General features: G+C 34.0%; 2 protein-coding genes across 2 annotated transcripts; both read right to left on the reverse strand.

Annotated features, from left to right (window-relative positions):
• Window positions 1–233: 233 nt before the first annotated feature.
• On the reverse strand, window positions 234–2344 carry LOC108472735 (cytochrome P450 CYP82D47-like). The gene is made up of 2 exons (XM_017774292.2): window positions 1193–2344; window positions 234–1035 (listed from the first exon to the last, which is right to left on the reverse strand). The coding sequence occupies exons 1-2, from the start codon at window positions 2150–2152 to the stop codon at window positions 415–417; spliced, it is 1581 nt and encodes a 526-aa protein (XP_017629781.1). The 5' UTR covers window positions 2153–2344; the 3' UTR covers window positions 234–414.
• A 272-nt stretch (window positions 2345–2616) lies between these two features.
• On the reverse strand, window positions 2617–4688 carry LOC108471489 (xanthotoxin 5-hydroxylase CYP82C4-like). The gene is made up of 2 exons (XM_017773101.2): window positions 3705–4688; window positions 2617–3457 (listed from the first exon to the last, which is right to left on the reverse strand). The coding sequence occupies exons 1-2, from the start codon at window positions 4686–4688 to the stop codon at window positions 2831–2833; spliced, it is 1611 nt and encodes a 536-aa protein (XP_017628590.2). The 3' UTR covers window positions 2617–2830.
• Window positions 4689–12517: the final 7829 nt, after the last annotated feature.

Consider the following 12517-nt stretch of genomic DNA (forward strand, 5'->3'; position numbering starts at 1 on the left):
TTTATTTTAAATTAATTAGGATTCAGTAAAGCAAATGATGATAATCTTTCTTAGCACTATAAAAAGCAGAAACTTTGTTTTAATACTGTTGTTGGTTTGACCTTTTGTTCGTATTCTTATCCTTTAGTGAAGCCGAAAACAGAAAGAAACCAAAAGCATTTCTGAATTTAGACGGACGTTATCTAGACATGCTAGATGCCAGTAAAGCATAGAAACAAGTACTGTAATTAAAATTCAATCAAAAAGATTTTTAAGTATGGTAATTAAAAAAAAAATCATACAAAATGGTATTTCAAAGGACAGAGGAACTGTGGGACTCTGATTAGCAGCTTATTCTATGAAAACAGGCCTTCCGTTGATTGCTGTCATGTCGTAAAGAAATAAAAAGCCCTGTATTCCACTTGAAGATGATTATTAATAAAGACTAGGAGATAAGCGTGGCTTGAGGAGAATTTCAAGTGGGGTGGCTTTGATGTTTGTTAGACCTGGACTCCCAGTCATGTCAACAGTTCCATTTGCTGGAGTCAAGATGTGGAACCCATGGAGGAAGGTGTCCAGGACCAGCTGTGTCATTTGCGGGCCAAAGCTTATCCCTGGGCACAACCTTCTACCTGCACCAAATGGAATGAACTCGAAATGCTGACCCTTAACATCAATGTCCTGGTGGCTGGTCAGAAACCTCTCAGGCTTGAACTCTAAGGAATCGGACCATACTCCTGGATCCCTTTGTAGCTTCCAAATGTTTACTATCAATCGGGTGCCTCTAGGCACGAAGTAGCCACCCACGGTGCAGTCTTCATCGAATTCGCGTGCACCAGCCAGTGGTCCAGCAGGGTACAAGCGTAATGATTCCTTCACAATGGCTTGGAGATACACCAGCTTATTGATATCCGATTCATTTACTAGTCTTCCCTTGCCAATCTGTGTGTCCAATTCCTCTTGAGCCTTTTCCAAAGCATGGCGGTTATTCAGCAATAGTGCAAGTGTCCAAGTTATCGTCACTGTTACGGTATCTGTGCCCCCTACAAGCAATGTCTAAAGCAAAAACACACGCATGCACACAATTATGTTATGACCATTAAAACAAGGTTGAGGCTAGCAATTGATGTTTTCAACTTCTTGTTTTGTTGGGAATCTGATGATTGAAAAAAACCACCTTTGAATCATATAATTACAAAGAATTCATTCATACCAGGGCGGTTGCTTTAATGACAGTATCAACATCATATCCTGAGAGGTCCAAACCCTGAAGAACAGAGAGCAGCACATCAATGAAGTCATGATCTCCCTTATCCTCCTCGCCAACAGATTCCTTTTTCATGCGATGCTCCTCTAACCATTCTTCCATGATACTATCCAATCCCTTTGCAGTTTTCTTCACGGCCTTCTCATGGCCGCCCAAGTCTAACCACCCAAGGAAAGGGATCGCATCCCTTACTACAAACAACCCTGAGAAATGAAAAAATTCCCTCATGGCCTTCCTGCAACTCCCTGCCTCTTTCTCATCGCTAGCCACAACAGCACCAAAAAACCTCTTCCCTGCAATCATCCTAAGAATCACGTTCAGGTTTAAGTTCCCGACCCATTGTTTCATCTCAACCAAAACATGGGTTGACTCAACTTTCTTCTTCGCCCATAGCTCGTACAGCTCTTTCACCGAGCTTTCCACTTCAGAGGCTCTAATGTGTTTCAAAAGCTCAAGCCTCCGGTTTGACATAAGCTCCAAGGCTGTTATTTTGCGCATTTCACGCCAGTATGCACCATAAGGGCAGAAACCAAAGTTGGCATAGTTATGGCCCAGGAGCTTGCCGACAGTAAGTTTGGGCCGTGAGGACACTACTACATCATATTTGATAAAAATTTCCTTGGCCAGCTCCGAACTGGTGACCACCACAGCTGGGTGTAACCCGATCCGGATGGAAAATATCGGTCCATACTTATCGGCTAACTCTCCCAGTGCCAAGTATGGAAGCTTGGATCCTGCTAGAACATGGAGATGACCGATTAAAGGCCATCCACCGGCAGCTTCTGGTGGTTTCCGATCCTTCAAAGACTTTCTAGACCGGCTAATTACCAGGAAAAAGGAGAGCAGTATAGCAAAGACTCCTGCAATGTTACTGTTTAGGTAGGGAAGGAGGAAATCAAAATCCATTATGGCTTGGATATTCTTGGATGAAGAAATCAAGAGTATTTGAGTAATGGTTGGGAATCTGGGAAATGATATTTTAAGCTTGAATTTGAAGATTATTAAAGTGTGTCAAATGAACAAAAAAATGTAAGACATTTAAGTTCATATATTTGTTGTGCTTTCGGCAGCCAGTACAGCTCTTAAACAGATAATAACAAATGAAACCTAGGCTCTAAGTAGATAATGTTTAATATTGATACTTTGAAAATGTCTCATGTTAACAAAGTCAACTATGTGTAAAAAAGATAAATAATAAATTTCATGTTGTTATTTAAATAATGAGAAATCACATCAATATATTTAATTTTATATTTTCAACTGGTATATTAATATATTTAATTTTTAATACTTATTTATCCTGATCATAATTCTAAATAATAAATTTATAATAAGCAATAACACTATCACCTTATAAGATTTGCCCACGATTTAACAACTTTATAAATTGTGTTTATTCAATACCACGAATTACTAATTTCAATTTCAAGTTTAAAACATCGTTTTGGGTTTTCATAAGAAAGACAAAAGCAAGACCGGAAACTGCAGTATTAAATCTTATAACGGTATCAACTAAAAGAGATCCCATTTTAGTTGTTCTTAGTTTACTTGAATCACATCGCCAATTATCCTCCATTACCAATCTTATGATGCATAGACCTTAGTAGGGAGACGTGGCTTAAGTAGAACATCCAGTGGGGTGGCTTTTGGAATGGTTAAACCAGGACTCTCTGTCATATCAACAGGTTGATCCAAGAGAGTTGACAGTTCAAATGCATGAAGAAAACGAGCAAGTGTGAGATGCAGAACTTGGAGAGCAAATGATGCTCCAGGGCATGAACGTCTTCCTGAGCCAAATGGAATGAGCTCAAACTGTTGACCTCTAACATCGATATCTGCATGGCTTGTGAGAAACCTCTCTGGTGCAAATGCTGATGGATTTGGCCATACCCTTGGATCTCTTTGAATTTTCCATACATTTACGACCAAACGTGTGCCGGCTGGGATATGGTAGCCGGAAACGGTGCAGTCGTTCATGGCTTCCCGGGGTCCCAACAGAGGACCGGCTGGATAAAGGCGTAGGGTCTCTTTGATGATGGCTTGAAGATACACAAGATTTTTTATATCAGACTCATCCACTGGCCTTTCCTTGCCAACATAGAGATCTAATTCATCCTGAGCCTTCCTCAACATCTCACGATTATTCAACAGCAACGAAATGGCCCATGTCAATGTCCCCGCTGTCGTATCACTGCCACCAAGGATCAATGCCTACATCAAAATTGATAAGGACATTAATCTATAAATAAGCTTGCCATACCATACAAGATCAGTTTAGCTTATCAGCTATGGAGAAACAGTCCTATATATAAACTGTTTGCGAGTGCTTGAACATGCCACACCAGTCAAGAGCAAGCCCAAAATGAATCATTTCTAACAACATAGCATGCTCAACCAAAACCTTTTTGGGAAAACAAATATGACCGAAAATCTAACTCGGAAATCAATTCAAACATACCAGGCAGGTTGACTTAATGCTTGTATCAGCATCATACTGAAAATTTGAGAGTCCACCTTCCTCTTGAAGGGACAGCATTACATCAATGAAGTCCTGGTCCCCTTCAGCCTTGATTCCACCAGAAATCCTTCTCTGACGATGCTCCTTAAGCCAGCCTTCAAGTAGATCATCCAATTCCTTGGCCGTCTTTTTCATTGCCTTCTCATGCCCCTGCATATCCAGCCACCAAAGGAATGGAAGTGCATCTGAAACAACAAAAATGCCAATTAAATGGAAGAACTGGCTTATCGCCTTTTGACACCTTCTTGCCTCGCCATCGTCACAGACAGCGGAAGCACCGAAATAACGTTTTCCAGCCACCATTCGAACAACTACATTAAGTGTGAGGTCTTCAAACCACTGTTTAAGTTCAACAAGTATAGGAATGGAGCCATTGTGATAGCATAAATTGTATAGTTCTCTTATCCCCATCTCAACTTCAGAAATGCGAACGTGCTTGAGCATCTCGAGCCTGCGGTTCGAGAGGAGTTCGAGCGTTGCAATTTTTCTCATCTCACGCCAGAATGGGGTGTAAGGTGCAAATCCAAACACAGCGTAGTTGTAACCCATGTGCTTTGCAGCTACTGTGGTAGGACGTGAAGCTAGTGCTTTATCATTAATGGTGAAGCATTCCTTTACCACTTCCCAGCTGCTAACCACAAACGCACGGCGTGCGCCTAGTCGGATTGTAAATGCAGGTCCATGCTTATCAGCCATTGCTCCAAGTGTTCGGTACAGTAGCTGATCGCTGCCGCCCAATAGGTGGAGGTGGCCAAGAATTGGCCATGCACCTTCTGGTTCAGGGGCCATACGTTTACTACTTCCTGCATTGCTCTTTTCCCTTCCAAGCAATACTTTGTAGAAAACGATTGAGAGAAAGATAGCAACGGCAGTTAATTGGAAAAAAGGATCCATTGTTGTGTACCTCAACGATAAAGAATTCATTTCTATTTATTGTTCATTGTTCAAACCAAGTGCATCTCCTCGACTAATGTCGGCATGCATGACGCATACCCATTGGATAACAAAATCTGGCAAGGAACGTGCATGACTAAGAGAGAAAGGAGACTTTAGTAAAAATATATCACGTTCAATATCAATAACAACTATAATGAAATAATACAACCAATAATTTAATTTAATTACTTTTTAATATTTATCTCCTTTGCATATAATTTTACGTATTTAATTTTTAATTGATGTATTTTTAATTATTGTAACATTAATAAGAATATTTTTTCTTCATTTTTAAACAATATACAAATTTGGAAATTATATAAAAAATAAACTATGATGTTACTTTGAAAAGAAAAAAATTTAACTTAACATACAATAATTATAATAGGCTTAATGGTATAAAAATCCTTGAATTTAAAAAAAAAAAGATCAGTTAATTCTCTTTGATTTTTTTGCACTCAATTGAACCCTTCAATTGAAAAAATTAATCAATTAGACCCTTTAACCAACATTGACTGATAAAAACTAACAAAACTGATGATGTGGCTGTTACGACTGTTAAAAAACCTTTATTTTCAAAACATGGCATTACATATGTATAAATTTTAATGATGCGAATTTTTTTATGACATGGAATTTTTTTTAAATATTTATTTTTTATATGTTTCAATGTTTAAAAGTTAAAACTTTTAAGTTTTTGTAGATTTTCCTCTATCAAAATTTTTCTTTAATTTTTTGGCAACCAAACACTATTTGCAGAGCATTTCGAAAAAATTATAAAAGAAAATATTCCCAGAAAACTTTCATCTTTTTCACCGTCCACAAGCTGAACAGTCATTTTCATCAGCTTTCATCCTCCACTCACTGCTTACTTGTGAAATTGAGATAAACTCATCCCAAATAACTCCTTCACCATTGCTAAACTCGTTTCCACCCTCACCACTAAAGTTAACACCTAGCATCAGTCATTTATGTTTTATAATGAATTCTTAGGTTCGAGTGGTAAAACTTTAGGTCAAGTGGTTTTAGAAAGTGAGGTATCAGAATCTCGTTTCTATAAACTGAGCCGTAAATATTTTTATAAATATTTATGGAGTTTCATCAAGGTAGTATTAAAGTTTCATTGAAAAATTTTAACATTTCGATAGTTAATTAATTAAAAAGACTAAATTAAAAAATGTGTAAAACTTACTAATTATAATAATTAAGTGACTAAATGACTTAATTAATAATTAGGGAGGACTTAAGAAAAAATTATGCCTAAATTAAAAGATGAGGCGGTATAAGGAAAAAAATAATAAAATAAAGCCAATTAATGGCAAATTTGTAATATTGTTGAAATTAAAACAAACAAATTGAAATTGAAGATATTTTATGCAATTCTTCTTCAATTTCGGTTCAAACAGAAATAGGGAGAACTCCTTAAGTTGGTTTTACCTATTATTGCTTCATCTGAGTTCAATTATATTCTTATGTGTTTCTTGTAATTTTTATGTTTTTGATATTGTTACAATTAGGTCCAACTAAATCTTACCTTAATTTTTGATTTTATTAAAAATTTTGGAAGTGACCATTGATGAATATTAGATGTTTTTTATGACTAACATAGATTTAGAGCCTTGATTGTGTTGTATGATGATTTTATAAAGTGATTTTGTTAAATATTAATTTTAGAATTAAATTGTGAAAATGTTAAAATATTAGGGTTTGATAGTGAATTTTTGGTTTATTAGGGTTTTTAATGGCTTAGAATATTTTAATAAATTATTGATTGAGGAAAATTAGTTAATTTGATAGATTAATTAGTTAAAGGATTAAATTGAAAACATTGTAAAATTTTGGGGTAATTGTGTAAATTTTAAAAAATGGTATTACTTGTGAAGTGAATTGAAAGTGAAATTTATGCTAATGAATGAGTAATTTTATATTTTAGATCAAGATCCCGTAGATACTCGTAAAAAAGGAAAAATAGCGGAATAATCCCTGAACTTCTACAATTACTACAATTCAATCCAGGTAAGTTCGTACAGTTAAAATTTAATATTTGTATAAATTGATGATTGATATTAAGTATGTATTTTATTGTTGGAAATAATTTATTGTTCGAATTATAATATTTAATTGGATATTCGATTTGAATTGAACGCGAGATTTGAGTACATTCGTGATTTGGTGTATGACATTATTGGAGGAAGACATCGAAAAATTACCCAAGTAAACCGGGGTTCAACAATGTTGCGAACTCTCGTGTCTTACTTTCTGTTTAGCTCTTTCGAGCTTCTGTTCAGCTTTCGAGCTTCTGTTGGCATATTTGGGAGGCCAGCTCTTATGAGCTTCTGCTGACAATGTACTTTTGTCCTTAAGTCATTCTTCAATTTGAGAAAGTCTTGGTAAAGTGATATATTTATTGAATTTGAAAGACATGTTATTTATTTTTTATTAACTTGAAAATGAATGTACTTATCAATTGAAGTTGGGATTGACAGGTAGTTGTTGTGAATGATTTTTATTATTTGATTTATTATAATTAGTTCAGTAATATTTTTGTTAAATCCGTTGAACTTACTAAGCTACATTAAGCTTATTTGTATTGTTTAATGTCATTGTAGATTTCTAGAAGGTTGGACGATCGGATCAGCACTCAAGTCACACTATCCAGTTTATCTCGGTAGTTTTTGAAACATTAAATACAGTTTATATGGCATGTATAGGCTGTTGTACGACCTTGGTCAAAGTTTAGCTTATGTAAATATTATAAATAATATTATGTTTATATAATCAACTTACATATTGGTATGAGATTATGATATAATTGTGATGTTAGTATGTGAGATATATGTATGTATGTAGTTGAGTTATAATGAACTTTGATAACTTGGTTAGATAAACTAATAGGTAAGGTTGGATACTTGATTGACATTTTTTAGGTTGTCATTTGAGGTGCCTAATGGTTTTTTAGTTGTATGTGGTGATAAAACATGTTTAATACTTGATTTTTAGCTTGATCTCAATGTCTTGTTATGGCTTGTTGATGTGCATTTTGTTGAGGCTAGGTTGATGTCAATTTGGGTGAGAAATGTGGCTTAGAAAATAGCCTATTTTCATCCACACGGATAGAGATACGGGCGTGTGACTCAACTGTGTGTGACACACGGCCAGGCAACACGACTGTATGTCCCCTATATCTTTTAATTTGTGCAAATTAGTATGCTCACACGGGTTAGCAATCGGGCATGTGGCTCGGCTGTGTGACCCAAGTCAGTATACTTATACGGGCATAGACACAGGCTGAGACACGGTCGTGTGTCCCTATTTCGAATGCCCACACGGCTGTGTGACCCCTGCATTGTTGAAAAATTTTAAATATTTCTGAAAAATTCTCTGAGTTTCTGATTTAGTCCCAACTTGTTTCTAACATGTATTTTAGGTCTTGAGTAGAGGTGAGCAAAACTCGATTCGACTCGAAAAAATCGAAAAAAAATTGAATTTCGAGTTAAACGAATCGAGTTATTCGAGTCAACTCGAATTTTTTTCAAATTTCTAGTTCGAATCGAGTTGAGTTTTTGAATTCGAATAATTCGAATATCAAATTATAATATTTTACATTTTTACCCCAAACTTCTAAACCTTTTTACTTTTCCCTCAAAACTTTTACTCCTCTTCCATCCCAACCCCCCAATCTACCCAAAATCCATTTCCCACCAAAATTTTATTATCCCATTTACTTTTTCTCAAAATTTTACTCCCAAAAACCCTCAAAACTTTTTATTTTCCCCCAAAATTTTTACTTCTTCCCACTTTCCCCCTAAAATTTTTACTTCCTTCCCATCCCACCTCCCATCTACCCAAACCCATCCCCCCCCCTTTTTTTTAATATTTTCCCTCCAAAATTTTACTCTCCCTATTTATTTACTTTCCCTCGAAATTTTAATCCCCAAAACTTTTTATTTTCCCCCTAAACTTTTACTTCTCACCCTTTACTCTCAAATAAAAAATCAAAATTATCCAAAAATCACTAAACATAAATAGTAATAATTTTATTTATATCTACTATTTATATTATTAAATTAAATTCCACATTTAATATTATTTATATTATTAAATTGTTTAGTCATATTGAATATTTATATTAAAATTGAATTATTAATTATGTCATTAAATATTCATGTTAAAATTTTATATTGGTATCAATTTCACATTTTATCTTTAAAATAACTTTTATTAAAAATCACATTTTACATTTAATATATTTTTAATTCTAAAATATATAATGACAAGAATTTGAAGATAATTGAAACAACTAAGCAAGCAAAGAAGCTAACCCGATATAAAAGTTTAATAAATAAATTATGAGGTGATGAAAATTAATAAAAATTTTGATTAAGGTGGATAAATTTTATTACGAAGGGTGACAGTGGTTACAAGGACCCAAAATTATTTTTTAAAATTTAACTCAAACAAATATATTTGATTTGATTTCATTCGAATTCCATCTCACTCGACTCGATTCGAGAAAATTTCAAATTAAATTAGGATGATAAAATATGATTCGTCAACTCAATTAACTCGAAATTTTTTCATTCGATTCGATTCGATCAAATGCTCACCCCTAGTCTTGAGGGCTCGTTTAAGGAAAAATATATATGATTTTGATTGATTTTATTATGAATATTGATATGTAATGAAACGTTTGAAATTTTTGTCCAATTGATCTGTAAACCCCAATAATACTCTGTAATCTTATTCTGGCGATGGATATAGATTAGGGGTGTTACAAGGGGATAATGAAAGAGAATATGGAGCACATTTTAATGAGTTATATTTGGAAATTTTATATGTGGAACATAACAACGAAGAAAAAGATTATAGTATTGAGCATGATCAAACATGCATACCAACAAAAGGAGCCGTGTTTGCACCTATGTTAATTATAGGCCTTCACCCTCTTCAATTATATTTTGAGTTAACTTATTACTATCTACTCCATTAATTTTTGTTCTTTTTTTTTTTCATTTTATAAGGATTTGATCTATACCTTGTTGATTTCACAAACCCTAAAAAAAATATAAAGTCACGTTAATTAAAAAAACCATAAATTATCATAATTTGATATTAATGTAGAAATCTCTCCATCTTAATTGATTGTTTCCCTTAGTTTACCTCCACATGATCCAAACATCAGCTCCTTTATCGATGCATATTTGATAGTGCTCAATACTATACTGTCTTTCTTCACTGTTATGTTCTACATTTAAAATTCTCAATTATAGCTCATTAAATGTGTCCCATATTCTCTTTCATATCTTACATTATATGTTCCTCTACCTTTTCTAATTTTTTTCTCTAATCAATAAAGCCATTTGATTCAATATCAGATGGCATTGGAGATATGGATTGGTTTGAAACATTTTTCATAAAAAATAGTGAAATGATATTAATGCATTTTTGCATTTTGAAACTTTCAATTGGAAACTAACCACTATTACAATTAAATGTGATATCCTCTTCGATACGATTTAATTGGTTAGTTAAAATATCAATAGATCAACCATGATTTGAATAGTTGTTTTATTCCCGATGTGAAGAGGCTTCAATCTAAAGTTGAATTTCTTATAGTCCAAAACATCCATAATTTGATTCTATGCAAATCTTCATAATAAATAAAATCATCAATTTTCCCTATATTCCAATAATAAATTATCTTCTATACACTGATTGCATTCATTGAGAGTAAATTTTTCATTCATGTTGTCTCTACCACTTTCGTGTTGTCTCTATGTTCTATTTGAACTCTCTTCTAATATGAAAAGCAAGAATTAAACCTAGAAATATTGGCCTAAATATGACTATTGAAAAGCAAAACGCCATCCAACTTGTTTGCAATGTATCTTACCTCCCTAATGCTAGAGTTTGACAAACTTGAAATTAAAATAAGTAAACTTTCTTTGTTATAATTATGAGTGTGATATAATTTTGAAGAATATTTATTTAGAATAACAAATATATCTAAATAAAGTCTAAACTATTTTTATATTAATTAATATTGAATGTGTATATATATATATATAAAGAACATGTATAACAATTATGAGAGTTTTATTTTGATGTATTTAGTTAGCCTATATAAAAGTTTCTTTATTATTCATTAATTGACATCTCTTAATTAATAAATTTCAACTTTTTGAGTTATTTCTATTTGTGAGAGTTCTCTTTTATTTATTTTAGAAGTAGGTTTTCTCATTAATTTTCTCTTTGAAGCCATGGGAGAAAATTTCACCCTCCAATTTACTAAAGTTCGACCTAAAGGGTTGGTTAGAGCCATTTGTATAGCTTTTTGAAATTCATTCTTTAAAGGGTTTCATAAGACATCGATTTTTCATCATCATTGGTTGTTTTTATTGAAGCTTTGTTTTCAAAGAGGATAATCTTTTTATCATCATCTTATTTTCGTTTTTTTTCATTAAATGTTTTTTTGCATCTCACCTATTATTATTATTTTTTCATGATTTTATGCTTTGTTTGTAACACCCCTAACCCGTATTCGTCGTCGGAACAAAGTTACTAAGCATTACCAGGGTTTACGGATCAATCAGACAGAAATTTCAAATGTTTCATTACATATCAATATTCATAATAAAACCAATCAAAAATCATATATATTGTCCCCTAAACGAGCCCTCAAGACCCAAAATGCATATTAGAAACGAGTCGAGACTAAATCGAAAACTCAGAGAATTTTTCAGAATTATTTAAAATTTTCAATACATGTAGGGGTCACACGGCCTGTAACACCCCGAATTTAGGGGCTAAAAGTTTTAGGTTTTATGACTAGGGTCAGAGACAGGGGTGTGCTATTGTGTTTAGTTGCGCATTTAAATGATAGAATGGGTCTGTTAGTCTAGTGGTTGAGTGAGTGTTTGAGTAATACAAGGTTTTGGGTTCAAGTCCTTGTGGGTGCAATTTGTGAGTAATAAGTGAAATTTTGTTTTGTTAAATAGTAGTTGGTTTTAAGTTAAAATATATGATTGATTATATTTATTTCTTTTTGCTAATTATTATTATTATTTTTATATTTTAGAAATTCTTTTGCTAGAAGTTTTTTTCTTACTTTTTTGTTTTCTTTTCTCTGGCTCCTCATTACTTTTATTCTTTTGAACGAGTTGTTTGGGGAAATAGTTTTCACTGCGTAGATATCGAAAAACTTCGCTTCTCCATCGTCGAATCAAGTGTGGGTTTCGTAACTTCTTCTGTTTTATTTGCGAATTCTTTTCTGACTTTATGAAAAGTCAATATCGTATGTGTGAATGTTTTTAAACTTGTTAAATCCAATATTGTATCCGTCTAATGCTTAGAATTAGCATGACTTGGCGTATTTTCAAACTATCAAGGGCTGGAGAGTGCTTTGTGGCTGAAAGCACGTTTTTCGGGGCTATTTTAGAGTGGTTTCGTGACCACACGGGTGGCCATACGGGTGTGTGCCTAGACATACGGTCGTGTGCTTTTGTGAATTAGGGTTTCTGGGTTGATATAAGTGTCACACGGCCATGTGGCTGATTTGGGGAAATTAGTCAATTGTCACACGACCGTGTCCCTTAGACCACGGGCGTGTGAGTTTGGGAATTAGGGTTTGAGTGATTTGGTGCCACACGGCCTGGCCACACGGCTTGGCCACACGATCATGTGGCTAGTTTAGGGATTTAGGGATCCCACACGGGCGTGTATTTTAGACACACGGTCGTGTCTGGTGGGCGCACGGGGATGTGAGACCCTCACACGGCCGTGTCAGTCCTGTACTCTATTTTAGTGCAAATATACAG

The sequence above is a fragment of the Gossypium arboreum genome, chromosome 5 (genome assembly GCF_025698485.1).
Source record: "Gossypium arboreum isolate Shixiya-1 chromosome 5, ASM2569848v2, whole genome shotgun sequence".
NCBI lineage: Eukaryota > Viridiplantae > Streptophyta > Magnoliopsida > Malvales > Malvaceae > Gossypium > Gossypium arboreum.